This window comes from Danio rerio, chromosome 1 (assembly GCF_049306965.1).
Source record: "Danio rerio strain Tuebingen ecotype United States chromosome 1, GRCz12tu, whole genome shotgun sequence".
NCBI lineage: Eukaryota > Metazoa > Chordata > Actinopteri > Cypriniformes > Danionidae > Danio > Danio rerio.
The window spans coordinates 60819754-60840935 of NC_133176.1; the positions used below are offsets into that span (position 1 = coordinate 60819754).

The 21182-nt window shown below is 37.9% G+C and overlaps 2 protein-coding genes across 10 annotated transcripts; both read left to right on the plus strand.

The window, feature by feature from the left end:
- The first annotated feature begins 86 nt into the window (after positions 1 to 86).
- Positions 87 to 5781, plus strand: LOC110439716 (sialic acid-binding Ig-like lectin 14). Its single transcript, XM_021475894.2, has 10 exons — positions 87 to 118; positions 937 to 1044; positions 1131 to 1475; positions 1574 to 1816; positions 1892 to 2140; positions 2210 to 2285; positions 2436 to 2511; positions 2607 to 2660; positions 2745 to 2825; positions 5190 to 5781. The coding sequence occupies exons 2-10, from the start codon at positions 984 to 986 to the stop codon at positions 5220 to 5222; spliced, it is 1218 nt and encodes a 405-aa protein (XP_021331569.2). The 5' UTR covers positions 87 to 118; positions 937 to 983; the 3' UTR covers positions 5223 to 5781.
- A 4347-nt stretch (positions 5782 to 10128) lies between these two features.
- On the plus strand, positions 10129 to 19636 carry LOC141375222 (B-cell receptor CD22-like). 9 transcript variants are annotated; one of them, XM_073907753.1, is made up of 15 exons: positions 10129 to 10153; positions 10955 to 11046; positions 11167 to 11229; positions 11321 to 12128; positions 12682 to 12773; positions 12899 to 12961; positions 13055 to 13399; positions 13498 to 13743; positions 13828 to 14082; positions 14184 to 14432; positions 15527 to 15602; positions 15756 to 15798; positions 15915 to 15980; positions 17018 to 17086; positions 19193 to 19635. In XM_073907753.1, exons 6-15 carry the CDS (start codon positions 12907 to 12909, stop codon positions 19232 to 19234), a joined length of 1446 nt encoding a protein of 481 aa, XP_073763854.1. In that variant the 5' UTR covers positions 10129 to 10153; positions 10955 to 11046; positions 11167 to 11229; positions 11321 to 12128; positions 12682 to 12773; positions 12899 to 12906; the 3' UTR covers positions 19235 to 19635. The 9 variants fall into 9 exon arrangements, with proteins under 9 accessions (XP_073763854.1, XP_073763865.1, XP_073763876.1 ...); XM_073907731.1 differs by lacking the exons at positions 10129 to 10153; positions 10955 to 11046; positions 11167 to 11229 and having other exon boundaries at positions 12107 to 12128; positions 15912 to 15980; positions 19193 to 19634; XM_073907785.1 differs by lacking the exons at positions 10129 to 10153; positions 10955 to 11046; positions 11167 to 11229 and having other exon boundaries at positions 12107 to 12128; positions 15765 to 15798; positions 15912 to 15980; positions 19193 to 19634.
- Positions 19637 to 21182: the final 1546 nt, after the last annotated feature.

Below are 21182 nucleotides of genomic sequence, written 5' to 3' on the forward strand. Positions count from 1 at the left end.
TGTCAGGCTGCTAAAACTACCAGGTAGGTGAGGGGTCATGTTGACCACCAAACTGCTCAGAGCGTGAAAACTCTTGAGTGTGCTTTCATTTTGCTCATCTGCAGTGTTGGTGAATAAGGTAAGAGCATCGTTCACAAATCGCTCGGTAGATTTGTTCAATTCTGCCTCCTAGATAACGCTCTGGGATTGTTCCACCTTTAGTTAGAGATTACTAGTTAGCATGTTTTTAATGAATTTAATGCAAAAAGTTAAAAGCTAAAGGCATAGCTTACCCAAAATTAAAATGTACTCATGCTTGACTGGGTTTCTTTCTTCTGCTGAGCTCGAGTAAAGATATTTAGATGAATGCGGATGGCTGGTGTCCATTTACTTCCATTGTATTTTTAATTCCTACTACAGTAGTCAATTTGTTCTAGAAACCAACATTGTTCATAACATCTTTTTTGTTGTTTTTGTTTAACAGTAGAAACTCAGAAAGGTATAAAACCACATGAGGAAGAGTAAGGGAATATTCATTTCTGGGAGAACTATTCATTTAAGAATAATCTAAATAATCTTAGTAACATTATGATATTCCAGGCAAAAGTCTATCATGGTTTAATGGCAGTTCTGTATGTTATTTTAAATTGCAAATGCTAATTACTAACATGTACATATAACATCGAGTGTCTATTTGCATGCATAAGATTACCTTAACACTGTAGAAGTGGGTAAAGTTACCTCGGACAGAAAAGGGAAGTTAACCACAGGGTTTGGTTAAGATCCTATTTATTTAGCGCATAGTTAGATGTTGTGTGTTTGAGCTGATGGAACGTCTGTGCTAATATCATGTCTTGATTTGGATTACTAGAATAATTGTTATTAAAGTCTTTATTTAATTCTCTTCATCAACTCAGTTTGTTCCTGAGCCTAATGGTGATATATATACCTTTACAGGGACCTGTCTTATAAAATTACAATACAACAAGTTTAAATACAGAACAATGGTGATGTCGGTCAGAATGGCTCCTCCCCTTCCTCTGATCTTCCTGCTCATGATTCACAGTGAGTCACTGCAACACTTCTGAAACTATCAAGAGGTTTAGCGAACTTTATCTTCACCTAAACATTCTTGATTATTTCTGTCTCAGGGGTTTCTGGTGCAGATTGGGGTGTAAAATACAGTACTTCACACATCTGTGCACTAAAAGACTCATCAGTGATAATGAGCTGCACTTTTACATACCCTACTGGACATCAGATCATGAAAGTGTTCTGGACCAAAAACCCTGTAAAAAATAGTGAAGAGTTTTCAGATCTGTCTGAGGACCCTGAATACAGTCAGAGGCTTCAGTATCTGGGAGATAAACAGCAGAACTGCACCGTCAGACTGAGTCATGTGACAAAGAAAGACGAACACGAGTATTACTTCAGAATCATTACTGACAAAGATTGGATGTGGGTTGGTAAACCAGGAGTGCGTCTCTCTGTCACAGGTGACTCTCCTGAGGTTTCTCTCTTCCTGTGGTCATTTTGTAGAATAATAATCAGTGTATGAGAGCAGCACTAGATATAATGTGTGTGTTGTGTTCAGATCTTCAGCTGGAGTCTCCTGAGAGAGTGACAGAGGGAGATTCAGTCCGTCTGACATGTAACAGCAGCTGTAAACTGACTGACACACCAACATTCATCTGGTACAGAAACTCACACACATTGCCTAAAAGAACTACTGGAAACAAACTCATCTTAATTTCATTCAGAGAAGATGCAGGCAGATATAGATGTGCTGTACTTGGACACACACTCACATCACCTGAGGTCTATCTCAATGTCACCTGTGAGTGCAGATTTGTTAGTTCTTTTTAAACATTTCTAGAATTTCTCAGGAGAAACATAATTATGTCTGTTTCAGACGCACCAAAGAGCGTCTCAGTGTCTATAAATGGATCAGCTGTAATAATGGTTGAAGATTCAGTGAGTCTGATGTGCATCAGTGACTCAAACCCTCCTGCTCTGAACTTCAGCTGGTTTGAGGAGAATCAAAGCTCAGCTGTTGGATCTGGACAGAGTTTCAGTGCAGTACAGAGTGGACGCTTCTACTGTGAGGCTCACAATCCACATGGAGCTCAGAGATCAGACGCCGTCACTGTCACTGTTAAAGGTAAAGCAGATCATTTACTTACTCCTACAGTGAACATGTGCTGATGTTTTACTCTTTCGTCTGCTGTAGGACGTCCGCTGATATTACACATATCTATTGGAGTGGTGTGTGGAGCTGCGGTTGTCATTATGATGTTGCTGATTTGGTGAGATGTGTTTGGTATTTGACATTTAACTTGTTGTCCTGGTAAACTTACATTTTTAGAAATGAAACAAGAATAACAATAAGAGGGAAAAGTCCAAAACTGTCATAGGAGAACACTCTATACTGTTATGTAACATTCTTTGTTCTTAAGGAAAACCAGGATGTGGAAGAAAAATAATACGGAGGAGCCTCAGTTGAGGAAAAACACACATATTTGGTTATATTTGGTAAACATATATCAGTAAACTGATCCCGATCTCTCATAACTGAATGTTTCTGTTTGTGCTGATTTATTTTTTGTATGATGTATTTTCTACTAAAGGCAAAGAGGAATCAGACCCATAGGTTTACTGACCGTGTGTATGAAAATGTAAAGGTAAGGTATTTATTATTATCATCATACACTAGTGTGCTCTATTTTGTGTCTGTTTATAGTATTTTTTTTTTTTTCATGCTAAAGAAAAATCCTTCAAGACCTCATCATGGCAGACGTACAGCTTGCAAAGATGAGATGACTGACCCGGAATATGGAAATATAGCGGTAAGTTATTATGTGTAACACAGAATCTGGGTTAACAGAGGTGAACCTGATCATACTAGTAATCCAAATTTGTGGTGAGAAAAAGAGGCGAGAGATCAGGACAGGCAGCAAAACATTCATTCATTTTCTTGTCGGCTTAGTCCCTTTATTAATCCGGGGTCGCCACAGTGGAATGAACCGCCAACTTATCCAGCAAGTTTTTACGCAGCGGATGCCCTTCCAGCCGCAACCCATCTCTGGGAAACATCCACACACACCCATAGACTTTGGACAATTTAGCCTACCCAATTCACCTGTACCGCATGCCTTTGGACTGTGGGGGAAACCGGAACACCCGGAGGAAACCCACACAAAGGCAGGGAGAACATGCAAACTCCACACAGAAACGCTAACTGAGCCGAGGTTCGAACCAGCAACACAGCAACCTTCTTGCTGTGAGGCGACAGCACTACCTACTACGCCACTGCCTCGCCGATTCAGCAAAACAACAAGAACAAAAAAACAAAACTAGGCTAGACAAGAGTAACGCTTAGAAATGTTCACAGAAAACAAGACTAAGCCAAGTGTGTGTGAAAGTGAGGTGTATTTATAGTCCTGGTAATCCGTCCTCACGAGCTTCAGCTGTGTTTGGATACTGGAACTGGTGTGTATGAGGTACATGATGGGATATGTAGTCCAGTTCAGAGGCAGATGTGTAGTAGCGTGAATGATGTATAGTGTTCATCAGCGATCTAGCCTCCGCAGGTCATTATAACATTATAAATGTTTTTCATCAATTGGCAGATACATCATTATTAACTTTAAATGTGGCAAGTGTAAGTTAAAGGTGAAGCCTGTCAAAGCCGAGATTAGCATTTGACATTTACAGCTGTGTTTCCTTCCAAAGATGTGGGTTATTGCATGAAACATTTGTGAATAAGGCAGGATTTTAAGTATATATTAAAAAAAAAAAAAAACTAAATCGTCACTTCCTAACAAACTGTTGGCAGATATCAGACAAAAAAAAAAGTTGTTCGGTGGGAGAAGAAAATGTAATATTTTTTCTTCTAAAAAAAATGAGAAGACAGAAACGAATCACAATGCGGTGGTTTTTGGAGGCGTGAGACACTCTTTGGGAGCGTAGACAGATGCTCAAGACAGCACTGTGCTGTGATGACGGACTGATTAGCAGGGCCAGACGGAATCCGCAGACGTTTTTTGCTATTTCTGCGAAGAATTTTGGTAAAAATCTGCAAATTTCTGCTGAATTATTTTGGGAGTATCCAGCAGCGTATCATAACTAAAACCTTAAAATATTAAATAAAAAGTAATAAATTATTGAATAAAAACTGAATAAATTTAGAGTTACACATTTACTCAAGTAAATAAACAGAATTAATGATCGGCTAAAAATTCTGCGCGCGCAGATTCCATGTGGGCCTACTGATGGCTGAGGAGTTTTACTATGAGCAAAACAACATTTTTACAAAAAATACATATTTTACTAAAGTCTTGGAAACACTACTTTGTCCATTAAAGTCGTCTTGTACTATCCTTGACATGCACATACATTTTGAAAATGCTTATAAACAACTTCATTCGATGTTCATTACGCGTTGGCATACTGTCTTCTGAGGCACAAGTAATTTATTAACCGGTTTGGTTCTCTTTGCCCGCATTTACACTGCACTGTTCAAGTGACTCGATTCCGATTTTTTTTCTCCCATGTGGCACAGATGGAATATGGCCCATGTACGTGTAAACAGGAACGAATCACGTGGATTTTGATTTACTCAAAACAGATTCAGATCTTGTTCATATGAGGAAATTTATCCCATATGAATCGGATCTGTGCTCTTGTGTCTGCAGCGTAAGCAGGTAGATCGGATTTTCACCAGTCAATTCGAGTCTCGCGTCATTAACAAACATAGCAAATGACATCAAGTCAGACGCTTTCATTTCAGAACAGACTTCAGCAGAGTCCCAAACCTTAAATCTCATACACGAGGACTTAAACAGCTTTCATATTGTCATATAGCACAGGTATTTAAGCATGTTAATGAGAGCGAGAGGGCGCAATGTCCACCATGTAAAACTAGTGCATACATCACGTGCATAAATAACGCCATGGACATTACATTAAGATGCCTAAAGGTTTAAAAAAATGGAAACATAGCTAATGTTATTGCTAATTAAGAAACAAAATAAATTGTACAAACGGGTGAATACTCTTACATTTTTAACTGACAGTGAATTTGTGGTTATATATTATAAGAAATTTGAAGAATTATAAGAAATCTAAGAAAGTAGTCATTTTAATGGTGGGGTGTTATGTTGTCACATATAGTAATTAATGGTGTTATGCTATACTTTCTCTCTCTGCAGATCCACAAATCCAAATCGAAGCAACGTATGTAAAACAGCAGAAAAAGACAGATAGATTCCTGCTTTTGCTTTCTCAGACAACATGGTGTAACTGTGTAGTTTAAGTGTCTTGTTTTAGTGTTTGTATAGAGCTATAACAGCTAACCGCATATGCAGTGCCAGATTATTTGGGTTTTACCCATTTCTTATTTTGTCATGTTGAGAAGTGAGATAATTGGATTTAATATCACATTTCTTTTGCTAGGAAATTTATGTTAATTGAATTATTTTGTTAAATCTTGTTTTGTTTGATATTTTGGCCTTAACCTCTCCTGACAACTTGGTCTCTTTGATTTTTAATTATTTGCTTTATAATTTCTGGTTTTGTTAAATCTCTAATAAAATGATTTAAGAGTATATCTGGGTGTTTGGTTATTTTTTATTATGATTTCAACTATTATAAAATGGTATAATAAATTAAAAGCATGTGTAGTTACCTAGCTCTCTGTTCAGTCAAAACACAGTATTGTTTAATTTCATACTTAGGGTGCTTTCACATCTGTAGTTCGCTTCATTTGGTCTGGACCAAGGGCAATAAATGATACACTGTTGCATTTTCTGCTGTCTTTGGGTCGTTTTCACACCACACTGCTGGCTTTGGTCAGAACCAGTTGAAACAAACCAAAATGCAGTCATCTGACAAAATCCACATCTCTCATTGGCCAGATGTTGCTGAACATATTTCCTAAACTGCTTATCGATTGGTCAGAATTCATGTGCAGGAAAATGCCAATGAACTCATACAAGTAAACAAACCGGCAGACACAAAATGTTGTTTTTACTCTGGTTTAGACAAACTATACATTTCGAGAATGAAGCGCGGCCGCTGCTGGAAAACAATGTTTTAATGCATCGCTCGTCACTTCAGGAGGAGGCGTGAATTAATTTAGCTAAACTGTGACATGGTCATCTTGAGGAAATATTACCATTGATCCATCAGGTAATGTTTTCCCTTCTCTCTCTCTGTTGGTAAAGCGCTGTCAACAAATATTTTTCCTCCATATCACATAATGCACAGCGCATCGGCCTACGGCAGCTGAATTAGTCCAAAAGGCGCAGTACTTTTTGCGGTTGGACCTGTTGTAGTACGGATCATATTCTCACCACAAACGAACCGCTCCAGGGTTCGTTTGAAAGCGTACCGAGACCACCTCTTCAAGCAGGTCTCGGTGTGCTTATTTGGTCCGCATTTGGTGCGCACTCGAGTACGATTGCTGTGTTCTCACCTGCCCAAATGAAACGCACCAAAAGGAAAAACAAACTCTAGTGCGATTCAATCAAACTAAATAAGGCAGGTGTGAAAACACCTTTACACTCTTGTAGGTTAAATGCATAATGCACAAGTCAGCTAGCAGTTATATAAGCTAAAACAACAACACAGTGACTGTTTCAAATGCAAAGTGTGAGGATATGGTGTCAATAGTCGAGATGCTGATGAGGAATTCTGCTTTTTTAATATCTCATTTGTGGGCATCAGGGAGCCATGAATAGGCAGGACACTCCCGGAGCTTCCTTTCCAGGACACTTGCGATGTCTGGTATAACATCACTCAGACATTCATTCAAACATTCATTTATTTTCCTCTAGCTTATTCCTGTATTTATCAGGGGTCGACACAGCGGAATGAACCATCAACTATTGGAAAACACCCATACACACTCATTGACACAGACATTCATACACTATGGCCAATTTAGTTAATCAATTCCCCTAGAGCGCACTTGTGTTTGGACTGTGGAGGAAACTGAAGCACCCCGAAACCCACGCCAACACGGGGAGAACATGCAAACTCCACACATAAATGCCAACTGGCCCAGCCGGGACTCAAACCAGCGACATTCATGCTGTGTGGTGACTGTGCTTAAAGGGAGCATGTAGAGGGAAAACAGGAGCGGTCAAAGAACAGATCCCTGAGGAACACCAAAGTGGATAGGATCAGGGGATAAGGTGAAGGACTCAACATTTACATGAACGTTTTCCTCTTTAAGTATACTTAATACCCTGTATATCAAGGCCCAGAACCCCAACAACACACTCGAGTCATTTCAAGAGTATTGTGATCTACAGTGTCAATATAAAATGTTTAAGAAATAATATAACAGATGACCCTAAGTCCACAAACAGCAGAATGTTATTCGAAATATTCAGTAATGCAGATTCTGTACTGTTGTTCTGACATCAGATCAAAAATGTTAATCATATTCAGATGTGAGGATGTAATTAATATAATAAATAAGTTAAAGAGCAACTTCCTCCAAGACATCTGAAATGAATGAGAGTTTAGAGATTTATAGTGGTCAGGCACATCTATTTAAGAGCTGATATCATATAAAAGCTTCTCTGTTTATACATTCTCTGTTGTCATTAATTTACTGTTGAAAAGGTAAATATAGGTATGATTCAAGCTTGCTTTGCAGCGACCGTGCAGGAGGTGAGAAAGCAAAACTGGCTGAGCTCAATGCTGTCAAGCTAGAGTTGACTGTGTGATCACGTGACCCATGTTAGAAAGAGAGCTGTCGTCACCTGTTGCTCCAACATCTGATATGAAGGCAGATTTTGCTTTATTTATTTATTCCTTCATGTAAAAATACACACAATCGCATTCTTTCATTACTTATCTGATGTATTCTCTGTAATTTTACCTCAATACTATCCACATCTGAAAACAGCAAAATCAGGAAATCGCATCCTACCAAAAACGAAAGACTTGATGTGAGTGTGTACTGTCAATTAAACTTATAGGGTCTACTAAAGATAAGTGTATGCTCATTTTAAAGAGCAAAATATTAAATATATAGCATGTGTAAATGATGCAATGCAAAAACATACATTTGTTGTACTGTTGTAATATTCATATATAACTCAGTTTGATACATTTTGAAAAATGTTGCATGTATATATGTCTTTAAAAACGTTAGCTTGTATTTTAAATATATGAATGGGATTTACATATTTAAATTAGAAATTAGATCTGCTTACTGCTCGTTATGCGTGTCAGAGAAGCAAGTGATTAAACTATACCTGTCAACATTTGGATATAAAAATACGAGATACGCCCTCAACAACCATTACAAGTATGGGGAGGAAAATAACCTAAAATGATAGAATACATAACAAACATTACAAAAATTAAAATAAAACAAAAAGTTTAGCCTATTAAAATCAAATTTACTGATCACATTGTTGTTATCATATGCGCCAAACGGTTAAAAGTGTATTAATTTTTTTTACTTGAATTATTCAGCGACTACTCCGCGTACCACTAGAAGGAAGTCTGCTTACCACTTGTGATTCATCTACCCAGGGCCGGAGCAAGCTGAACCGCCGCTCTAGGCAAAGGACGATCACGCCGGCCTCAACCCCAATGTGAAAACAAAAGTGACCGGTTATGAAAATGAAGTGAGGTGTCGTGGACCTCTATTCTGCCGCCCTATGCGCGAAATAACTAAGGACGCGCGGGTGTCGCGGACATCTAATCTGCCGCCCTACGCACGGATTTATGTGAGGACACGCGGGTGCTGATGGAGGAGTCGCTGCCCTCTCTATTCTGTCCAGGGCTCAACAATAAGGACTGCCCGGTGGCCCAGGGCCAGCGTGACAGACACTTGGGACAGTAGACTGGCCTGATTGGGACAGTGCTGCCTTGTCACTAACATTTAGTTTGTCTGTGACTATTTATCAATTGCTTGCATTTTAAGTTCTTGCTTTTAAGTCTTTGAACACTACCTTCTCTGTGATGTCGTAAACACTGTATTGCTTTCCAGTTCCTCTTATCTGATTGAGAATGATATTTTTTTTCCATAACCTGGTAACAACCAGTACACCGAAGAAATGGCAACATCAAATTCTAAGGCTAAAAGAAAATATCTGTTTCTAACGTCTTGAAAGCAGAAATTTACGTGTGAACAACATGACAAAAAAAAAAACACAGTTTGCCGTCAGTTTGACTAGTCAGCCACCCTTTGTTAAATAATTTCAAACCGCAATAAAATACCTCCACATTTTCCATACTGCTCTTTTTGTTTGCATAACACTTTTATTTACAATTTTTTTTAAGTATTAAAATTCTAGATTCAGAGACTTTATTTTTGACACATTATTTAAAATATGTATCTAAAAAATAGCTATTAACTTCCCTTTCTTTTTTTGGTGGAGCCAGTGAAAAGTTTGGCAGGGCAAGTGAAAATCTGAACCACTGGCCCGATCAGACCAGTAGAAAAAATCCTTAGCGTTGAACCCTGCTGTCGCCTATGCGCGAATATATCTGAGGACGCGGGGGGTGAGGGAGGTGTCGCGGACATAACCGAGGACGCGGGTGGTAACGGGGGTGTTGCGCCCTCTCTATACTGCCGCCCTAAGCGGCCGCCTAGGTCGCCTCTATGGACGCGCCGGCCCTGCATGTACCAGTTTGAGAACCACTGGCATAGAACATTTGTGAATAAAGCAGCATTTGCATTCAATAGAGAACAAGAACATTACTTCCTGATAAACAGGCACTAAACATCACGCAGAGAAATGTAGTCGAGTGTGTTGGGAGAAGTCACTGTAACTCTAATAAGTGAGTTATGCCTTAGAAGACGGACCGCAATGAACGTGGTGGCTTTTAGAGGGGTTACACGCTCTTTGGGAGCGCAGACAGATGCTCAAGACAGTTCTGGAGGTCATAATAAACTAATATAATAAATATTAATACTGAAGCTCTGTGATGACAGACTGACGGCTGAGGCCTTGTACAATCAGCAAAACAACATTTCAGATATTTTACAATGTGCTAGAAATGTTGCTTCGTCCATTAATGTTGACTTGTATTATCTTTAGCACACATGACACATAGACCACGTGTAAAAGGTGTTGACCACAGAAATGTTCAGAGTAAAAATTCAGAGCTGCCTTCATTTTGCTCACTTGCAGTGTTGGTGAATAAGGTAAGAGCATCGTCTACTATTCGCTCAGTAGATGTATTAAATTCTGCTTCCTAGATGATATTCAAGAATTGTTCTGCCATTTGTTAGGTATCACATGGCATGTTAACAAGTTTTTGATGAACTCTATCTTTTTAATACTGAAAATGTGTCTTTTTAAGTATTTAAAAGGTACACAAATAGCAAAAAAACAACAACTGTATTTAATCATTTTGACAATATTTGACGAAAGGGAAAATTGCTTGAAATGGAATTCAGATTGGATTTGAAAACAGATGGTAGTAAACACTCAAAGTACTTGCTCTACAGTTGTGTTGAAGACCATACCTAAGGATAAAAATAATATAATAAAATATGCTATTATTTTGCAACATAATGAACTGGTGTGTTTTTTTTTACATCCAAAAATAAGTCAATGAGAACGAAAGTTTTGAGAATTAGGTTATAATGGCTAAGCCTGCTCAAGCGTGAAAGAATAAGGTCAATAATTTACAGCATATCTATCTATCTATCTATCTATCTATCTATCTATCTATCTATCTATCTATCTATCTATCTATAATTTGATCTATCTATCTATCTGTCCGTCCGTCCGTCCGTCCATCCATCCATCTATATATAATTTGATCTATCTATCTATCTATCTATCTATCTATCTATCCATCCATCCATCCATCCATCCATCCATCCATCCATCCATCCATCCATCCATCCATCCATCCATCCATCCATCCATCCATCCATCCATCCATCTATATATAATTTGATCTATATATCTATCTATCTATCTATCTATGGTGACAGGTTTAAGTTGCTCTGTGCAGAGAAAGGAAGTTCAAAAAGGAAGCGCTGAACCACAGGGTTTCTTCTGAGTTCTTTATCCTTCATTTGGATTGGTAAATAAATGTTTACAAGCTTTGGTCATCTAATATTACAATACAACTAATTTAAATGAAAAGGGGGAGGGGTGTTAGGCTAATAAAATGCTGCAATAAGCCACTGTCGTTGTGTTATAGGTGTTGCCATGTCTGTCAAAATGGCTCGCCCCCTTTCTCTGATCTTCCTGCACATGATTCACAGTGAGTCACTGCAATACTTCAGAAACTATTGAGAGGTTTTGCAAACTTTATCTTCTTCATCTCGACATTCTTGATTTTTTTTCTGTCTCAGGGGTTTCTGCTGCTGATTGGGCTGTGAATTACAGTTTTCCACACATCTGTGCACTAAAAGACTCATCAGTGATCATGAGCTGCACTTATACATACCCTACTGGACATCAGATCATGAAAGCGTACTGGACTAAAGACCCTGTAAAAGCGGTAGAGCCTACAGATCTCTCTGTAGACCCTGAATACAGTCAGAGGCTTCAGTATCTGGGAGATGAACAGCAGAACTGCACCGTCAGACTGAGTCATGTGACAGAGAAAGATGAACACAAGTATTACTTCAGATTTAATACAGATAAAATAGAAGGAAGATGGCTTGGTAGCCCAGGTGTGAGATTTCCATTCAATAGAGAACAAGAACATTACTTCCTGATAAACAGGCACTAAACATCACGCAGAGAAATGTAGTCGAGTGTGTTGGGAGAAGTCACTGTAACTCTAATAAGTGAGTTATACCTTAGAAGACGGACCGCAATGAACGTGGTGGCTTTTAGAGGGGTTACACGCTCTTTGGGAGCGCAGACAGATGCTCAAGACCGTTCTGGAGGTCATAATAAACTAATATAATAAATATTAATACTGAAGCTCTGTGATGACAGACTGACGGCTGAGGCCTTGTACAATCAGCAAAACAACATTTCAGATATTTTACAATGTGCTGGAAATGCTGCTTCGTCCATTAATGTTGACTTGTATTATCTTTAGCACACATGACACATAGACCACGTGTAAAAGGTGTTGACCACAGAAATGTTCCGAGTAAAAATTCAGAGCTGCCTTCATTTTGCTCACTTGCAGTGTTGGTGAATAAGGTAAGAGCATCGTCTACTATTCGCTCAGTAGATGTATTAAATTCTGCTTCCTAGATGATATTCAAGAATTGTTCTGCCATTTGTTAGGTATCACATGGCATGTTAACAAGTTTTTGATGAACTCTATCTTTTTAATACTGAAAATGTGTCTTTTTAAGTATTTAAAAGGTACACAAATAGCAAAAAAACAACAACTGTATTAAATCATTTTGACAATATTTGACGAAAGGGAAAATTGCTTGAAATGGAATTCAGATTGGATTTGAAAACAGATGGTAGTAAACACTCAAAGTACTTGCTCTACAGTTGTGTTGAAGACCATACCTAAGGATAAAAATAATATAATAAAATATGCTATTATTTTGCAACATAATGAACTGGTGTTTTTTTTTTTTTTTTACATCCAAAAATAAGTCAATGAGAACGAAAGCCTTGAGAATTAGGTTATAATGGCTGGGCCTGCTCAAGCGTGAAAGAATAAGGTCAATAATTTACAGCATAACTGTGTGGATTTTTATTTTCTATCTATCTATCTATCTATCTATGGTGACAGGTTTAAGTTGCTCTGTGCAGAGAAAGGAAGTTCAAAAAGGAAGCGCTGAACCACAGGGTTTCTTCTGAGTTCTTCATCCTTCATTTGGATTGGTAAATATATGTTTACAAGCTTTGGTCATCTAATATTACAATAAAACAAATTTAAATGAAAAGGGGGAGGGGTGTTATTAGGGGTCTAAAAAACGCTGCAATAAGCCACTGTCGTTGTGTTATAGGTGTTGCCATGTCTGTCAAAATGGCTCGCCCCCTTTCTCTGATCTTCCTGCACATGATTCACAGTGAGTCACTGCAATACTTCAGAAACTATCGAGAGGTTTTGCAAACTTTATCTTCTTCATCTCGACACTCTTGATTTTTTTTTTCTGTCTCAGGGGTTTCTGCTGCTGATTGGGCTGTGAATTACAGTTTTCCACACATCTGTGCACTAAAAGACTCATCAGTGATCATGAGCTGCACTTATACATACCCTACTGGACATCAGATCAGGAAAGCGTACTGGACTAAAGACCCTGTAAAAGCGGTAGAGCCTACAGATCTCTCTGTAGACCCTGAATACAGTCAGAGGCTTCAGTATCTGGGAGATGAACAGCAGAACTGCACCGTCAGACTGAGTCATGTGACAGAGAAAGATGAACACAAGTATTACTTCAGATTTAATACAGATAAAATAGAAGGAAGATGGCTTGGTAGTCCAGGTGTGACTCTTAACATCCCAGGTGACTCTCCTGAGGTTTCTCTCTTCTTGTGGTCATTATGTAGAATAATAATCAGTGTATGAGAGCAGCACTAGATATAATGTGTGTGTTGTGTTCAGATATTCAGCTGGAGTCTCCTGAGAGAGTGAAAGAGGGAGATTCAGTCCGTCTGACATGTAGAAGCAGCTGTGAACTGACTGACACACCAACATTCATCTGGTACAGAAACTCACACACATTGACTGAAGGAACTATTGGAGACAAACTCATCCTCAATCCAGTCAGAAGAGAAGATGCAGGCAGATATAGATGTGCTGTACATGGACACACACTCACATCACCTGAGGTCTATCTCAATGTCACCTGTAAGTACAGATTAATAGATATTTAGTTTTCTACTGAAGATTCTGTTAGATGAACTCATTAAGATTTGGTTTTGTTCATTTTAGATCCTCCAAAGAGCGTCTCAGTGTCCATCAGTGGATCTGCTGTAATAATGTCTGGAGATTCAGTGACTCTGAGCTGCAGCAGTGACTCAAACCCTCCTGCAGAAATACACTGGTTTAAAGGAAAAACATATATTGGATCTGAAAGAATCTTCAACATCTCCAAGATCAGCTCTGATGACAGTGGAGAATACAAGTGTAAAACCAGAAATGACCATGGAGGGAAATACTCTTATCCTGTCACTTTAGATGTCCAGTGTGAGTTTATGATGCTTTTTATACTTCATTATTATAATAAACATCATTGTATTTATCAATAAAATTATCTATAATAAATTGTAGATTTGTTCTTTTTTCAGACCCCCCCAGGAACGTCTCAGTGTCTATAAATGGATCTGCTGTAATAATGTCTGGAGATTCAGTGAGTCTGATGTGCATCAGTGACTCAAACCCTCCTGCTCTGAACTTCAGCTGGTTTAAGGAGAATCAAAGCTCAGCTGTTGGATCTGGACAGAGTTTCAGTGCAGTACAGAGTGGACGCTTCTACTGTGAGGCTCACAATCCACATGGAGCTCAGAGATCAGACGCCGTCACTGTCACTGTTAAAGGTAAAGCAGATCATGCACTTACTCCTTAAGTCAGTGGTTCTCAAAGTGGGGGTCGCGGAAAAATGATGGGGGGGTCGCCTGGTGATTTCCAAAAATCTACTTGTTATTATTAGACCATAAGAATTACCATATTTTATCCATAAGCAACTGAAGAGAAAAAAACAGTCGTTTATAGTTACCATAATAGCTTATTTACTTGTTCTATTGGATTGAGACCCCTGGGGTAAATACATAATATTAAAGACAAAGCAATAGCGTCAGATGCAGCAGATCGATTTTATAACACCAGGTTAAACTTTCTGGCCTATTTAAAGCACTGAAATACATAAAAAAATAAACACAAAATTAAACAAAATTAAAACAAAAAACAAACAAAACAAACAAAAATTTAAACAAAATTAAAGAAAAAGCAATAGCGTCAGATGCAGCAGATCGATTTTATAACACCAGGTTAAACTTTCTGGCCTATTTAAAGCACTGAAATACATAAAAAAAATAAACACAAAATTAAACAAAATTAAAACAAAAAACAAACAAAACAAACAAAAATTTAAACAAAATTAAAGACAAAGCAATAGCGTCAGATGCAGCAGATCGATTTTATAACACCAGGTTAAACTTTCTGGCCTATTTAAAGCACTGAAATACATAAAAAAAATAAACACAAAATTAAACAAAATTAAAACAAAAAACAAACAAAACAAACAAAAATTTAAACAAAATTAAACAAAATTAAAGACAAAGCAATAGCGTCAGATGCAGCAGATTGATTTTATAACACCAGGTTAAACTTTCTGGCCTATTTACAGCACTGAAATACATAAAAAAAAAAATAAACGAAGAATAGACTTTGGTCTATTGGTGTGTGCGCGCGCCAATGCATGCAAGTTTTCTGTATTTTTAACCACTTCAGGGGATATTGGGGGTCGCGAGTCACTGGTATTGTTATTTTAGGGGTCGCGAGTCACTGGTATTGTTATTTTAGGGGTCGCGAGTCACTGGTATTGTTATTTTAGGGGTCGCGTGCTGAAAAGTTTGGGAACCCCTGCCTTAAGTGAGCATTTTCTGATGTTTTACTCTTTCGTCTGCTGTAGGACGTCCGCTGATATTACACATATCTATTGGAGTGGGTTGTGGAGCTGCGGTTGTCATTATGATGTTGCTGATTTGGTAAGATGTGTTCAGCATTTAACAGGCTTGTCCTGGTAACAACACTAAAGTATTGTTGTTTTCCTCTATTTTATAATTAAAACTACACAAGGAAAAGTTCAATATTTTCAGCAGAACACTCTACACTGTAATGTAACGTTCATTGTTTTTAAGGAAAATCAGGATGCAGAAGAGGAATGATACAGTGGAGCTTCAGGTGAGGAAAACACATTTTGTGATCAGGATATCGATCCAGATCTCTCTTAAACTGAATGTTTCTGTTTGCGCTGGTTAATTTTGTGTATGATGTATTTTCCATTAATGGCAAAGAAGAATCAATCCAGACTTCATCATGAAAGTAGCAACAAGTTTACTGACCCTGTGTATGAAAATGTAAAGGTAAGGTATTAATTATTATCATAGTGTGCACTATTTTGTGTTTGTTTTTGCTCGGCGTGTCAAAATGAATTGTTTCTTCAGTGCACTGCGATGCAGGCGAGGACAATTCGATATCGGTTTATTTATATTTGTTTATTTGCTATAAATGCTCATGTTGTTCTGTGCACGTACTCGGGCTTTTCAAATCATAAATCTGACTGTTTTAAAGGACAAAATTGTATTACAAATAGAATATAAATGGCTGATTCCAGCGTTATGGATGTGACATTTGCAGTAAAAATTCAAAACATAAATTCGCAGAGAAAGTATACGTTAACATTATATTGAATAATCTGTTTATGTTTCCAAAACAACTAACCACAGAGTTATGGGATCAAAAAAACTTAAATCTGTGAACATTTTTATACTTTAAATGAGGAAAATAAACAAGCGTTATGGATGTGACAAAAAAAGTCTGCAAGTTTACAGTATACAACATTTTTCTTAGAAATTCTGTGAATTAAACTGCACAACCCAAAACAAATAATGCTCAACAAAAGGATAAGAGTTGGCTCTTTATAGAACAAAACTGATTGATTTAATTTTATTTTGACATTTTTGCATTTTTGAGGGAAAAGCTTTGTTATGGATGTGACACTTTTTCGTTATGGATGTGACGGATGTGAAATTGCCATTTGTTTGACTTTGGTAAATCAAATATAATAGTTTGAAAACATTGACAGAGACATTTTTAAGTATTTTTAAAGTACTGTAAAACACTTGCCTGCGCAAAAAATGTAGAAACGGTTTCGCTATTTTGGTGAAAACATTTTTCTTTTCATGGCAAGGTTGACATTTTCATGGAATTGCTCAAATATATTTGTACTTTTTAATAGAAGAATTGCTGCGCAGTGAAGTAAAATATAAAATTGTGTATGGAAAGGGTCTTTAATGCAACGTGATATCGACTTGAACCAAATCGACAGCATGATTACCGTAACTGAACCGAAACGTCTACTCTAATTTTTAACTATATTTTCTTTTATCCCATGCTAAAGACAAATCCTTCAAGACCTCATCATGACAGTGGTGATGATATGACTGACCCTGTGTATGAAAATGTAGAGGTAAGTTGCTACGAATGTTTTTAATAATTTGGCTGATGCCTTATTATTAACTTTAAACTTGGCAAGTGTGAGTTCACCAAAGAAAAAGGTTGATTATCGAGGTGATGGTGAAGCCTGTCAAAGCTGATATTAGCATTTCACATTCACAGCTATGCTTCCATCCAAAGATGTGAATTAGATATCTGCAAAACTGGAATATTGCACAAAACATTTGTAAATAAAGCAGCATATCCATTCAATAGACAAATGGAGCAATATCATAACTTCCTGATAAACTGGCAGTAATGGCTCGTTTCCACTGACTGGTATAGTACGGTACGGTTCGGGTCAGTACGGGTCACCTTTATCAGGCTTGCGTTACTACCACTACCAAGGGTACCCTTTAGGTGGGCGTGGTGTATGACAAAGTTTCAGTCAACGTCATTTTCGCTCGAAAATGTCTACAATAAAACTGCACAGGTTGATCACATATATGAAAAGCACTTCTCACAAAACAGATGCTTTACACACATAAATACTTGTGTATAAATGTTCATTACTAACTTTTCTATAAACAGGAGTTGATTATAACTGCAGATCAATGACGGTGCAAAATAGCCTACTGTAACGTCTCTAATTATATTAGATAAATAAATGAACATATATGAACACATACAGACCCTTATAGTCTCCGATATGTTACCAACTACAGAAGAACTACACAAAGCAGACATTTCGTCGTTAATTAAGTTCAAAACAACACAAAGTATAGCCTACAGTCAGTGAAAACCTCTCATCTGTGTCTGTAATCTTCAGCAGCACATGAAGCCTCTGTTAGAGAGTCACTCCATCATTCCCAGTTCATATTAGTCCAAAAGGTGTTAATAAAGATTAAAACAAGGCTTTGCCTTTATTTCCGCGCTCCACTCTCGCGTTTGTCCTTTTCTTTCTGAATGTGTCACTCTCGTTTGTCAGCTTCTCACAGGATCGGGTTTCCAAAAGTTTGTCAATAATCAAGTGCATGTTATTATTATCAGATCAAGAAGTTTGTTATTTTAGATAGAGACGAGCGGGGAGTTTAAGGAAGAAAGCGAAACCACTCGGGCTTCAGACTGGCTCGTAAAAAATTACGCGGCACAGGGTAAATCCGCTCTTCTCCATGGCTTTGTGGCTGTTTATCATGACAACGACAGGGTTTGTTTGCAGGATCGACCATGGCTGCATATGTATATATAATTCCGCAGTAATCTCTCGCTGTGTTTTTCAAACATGGCGGGTCCTTTGTTTACATTCTGGCAGTAAAGTCTAGATCGGATATGCGGCCGGCCGGAAGTGCAATATGCACATTAATAAAGCAGCATTTTTTTTTTACGCTGTGTAACAATAATTAATATTTTTACAGTACTGTGAGGGTTGGGTTTAGGGTTGGGGTGGGGGTAGGCGTTAAAAAATAAATTTTATTGGGTAATTTAATAGATAACATAACTAATACTCTGTACAACTACAGTTTTTACATTACTGTGACGGTTGGGTTTAGGGTTGGGGTAGGGGTAGACGTTAATAAAATTCAACAAATGAGAAATTTAATAAATAATAGCAATAATTCATGTTAGCTTCCAGACGCAAACGTATGGCTGGCTTGTTGCGTCTACGAATGACGTATCTCTGTAAACCAATAGCGTTCAGCTGCGCGTGTAGCTCCACCTTTTGGGACCCTTTCTGCAGTTTGGGACCCTTTCGAAAGGGTCCCGAAAAAGTGATACGGTACGGTTTGGTTCGGTACGCCTTTTGACAGTGGAAACGGCCATAAATATCAAGCAGAGAAATGTAGTCGAGTGTGTAGGGTTTTGCGATATTTTACAATGTGCTGGAGACGTTGCTTTGTCCATTAATGTTGACTTGTATTATCTTTGACATGCATTACAAAAGAGGCTCAGACAATGTTGATGCTAATCTATTAAAAAAATGTACATAAACATGAGACTGCTCTTCATTTCTGATAGAGAGTGAATTTGTAGTTCTATATTATAAGATGCTTTTGTTATAATAGTAATGATGGGTTGTTATGTTGTCTCATATAATGTTTAATAGTGTTATGCTCTACTTTCTCTCTCTCTCTCTCTGCAGATCTCTGAAGCAGATCTCATTAGGAGTGCTGTTCACTGTTGAATGAAGCAACAGAGAAGCAGATAGTCCCACTTTTGCTTGCCCATGCAACATGTGGTTTAACTGTTGTTGAGTTTTAAGCTGTGAGTCTGTTGTGTCTTTGTAAATATGTTAACATGAGTGTTTGTTAGATAGCTAGAACAGATAACCACATAAGCAGCGCCAGATTATTTAGGTTTTACTCTTTTCTATTTTTGTCAGGTTGAGAAGTGAGATAATTGGATTTCATTTCATATTCATATCTTGTGTTAGGAAATGTCTGTTATTTGAATTGTTTTTTGGTAAATCTGATTTTGTTTAATATTTTGGCCCCACCCTCTCCTGACAATTCCTTTGAAGGTTTGTAATTATTTGCTTTATAATTTCTGGTTTTGTTAAACCTTTAATAAAATGATTCAAGAGTATATTTGGGTATTAAGTTATTTTTATTATTATTCCCTGCTGAAAAATCCAGCTTAAACCAGCCAAAGCTGGTTGGCTGGTTTTAGCTGGTCAACCAGGCTGGTTTGAGAGGGGTTTTGGCCACTTCCAGGCTGGTTTCCAGCCATTTCCAGCCTGGTCTTAGCTGGTCAGGCTGGGAGATGACCAGCTAAAACCAGCTTGACCAGCCTAGCCAAGCTGGGAGTCCAGCCAAAACCAGCTATATCCAGCTTAAACCAGGCTGGTCAAGCTGGATTTAGCTGGATTTGGCTGGTCATTTTCCAGCCTGACCAGCTAAGACCAGACTGGAAATGGCTGGAAACCAGCCTGGAAATGGCCAAAACCCCTCTGAAACCAACCTGGTCGACCAGCTAAAACCAGCCAACCAGCCTAGGCTGGTTTAAGCTGGATTTTTCAGCAGGGTTATTATTGTTTCAACCATTATACAAATTTTGTGTGTGAGCACAAGTATTCAGAAACAGTTACTTACCTCTCTGTACAGTCCAAACACAGCATTGTAACACACTCTAGTAGGTCAAAGGCATATTGTACAAGTCAGCTAGCAGTTACATAAACTAAAACAACAACACAGCGACTGCTTTAAATGCAAAGTGTGAGGATATGGGGTCAGTAGTCAGGACACTGATGAGGAATTCTGCTATTTTAAGTACTGCCTCCATCACAATTTCTTTCTAGAGCAAATGCTAAGACTTCTGAATATTCCCACAATAAAATGGAGCATCGATGCTCATTATGATCCCTTTACAGAATTTCTAAAGCACAAAACATCAGTCACACAAACCAACAGGCCAAACATAAAACACCAAACAGCCAAACATAGTTAAAACAAACGTTATCTGTTCATATTGAAGCAAAAACACATCTGGATGCTTATAGGTCTACATTTGACATTTAAAACACTTATAAGTTATACATTTAGCAAGTATCCTAATTAATGGCTGATATTTTGCAGGTACGTGAAACAAAATATTCTACTTTAAGAAACAATAACAAAAAATATGTAAAATATCTGTGCTGTTATTGTTCCTAAATACCAGTGTTGTACAACCAGGATATTATAACAGTATTAGTGTCCCACTGTGTAGTGAAACAAACCCTTTAATGTCTTTACCTGAACTCCTGAACATGAAATACTGGTTCATTCACGACCTCTGGAGCCAGGGAAAACCAATCGCGATCTTAGAAATATAAACAAACCAAAACTAATGTTGACGTTCCATTTAAAAATGGCGCCTTCGGTCGTTGACGTCAACCGCAACTGCCCAGGAGTCACGTGACCGCGTCGCGCTGAGAGGAAGATGAAAACGCGACGATTTTGAGACATAATATTAATCAATACATTATTGACAAACGATTTCGCTTATAATGTCTGATAGTATAGATTTAGATCACTATAATTTACTTGTCATGTGGATTATTTTATGTCTATTTTGGTTTTTGAATCACTTTCATTTTAGAAAGGAAGACAATTATACAGCATTATAACAAGGTGACCAGCAGGTGGCGCAAA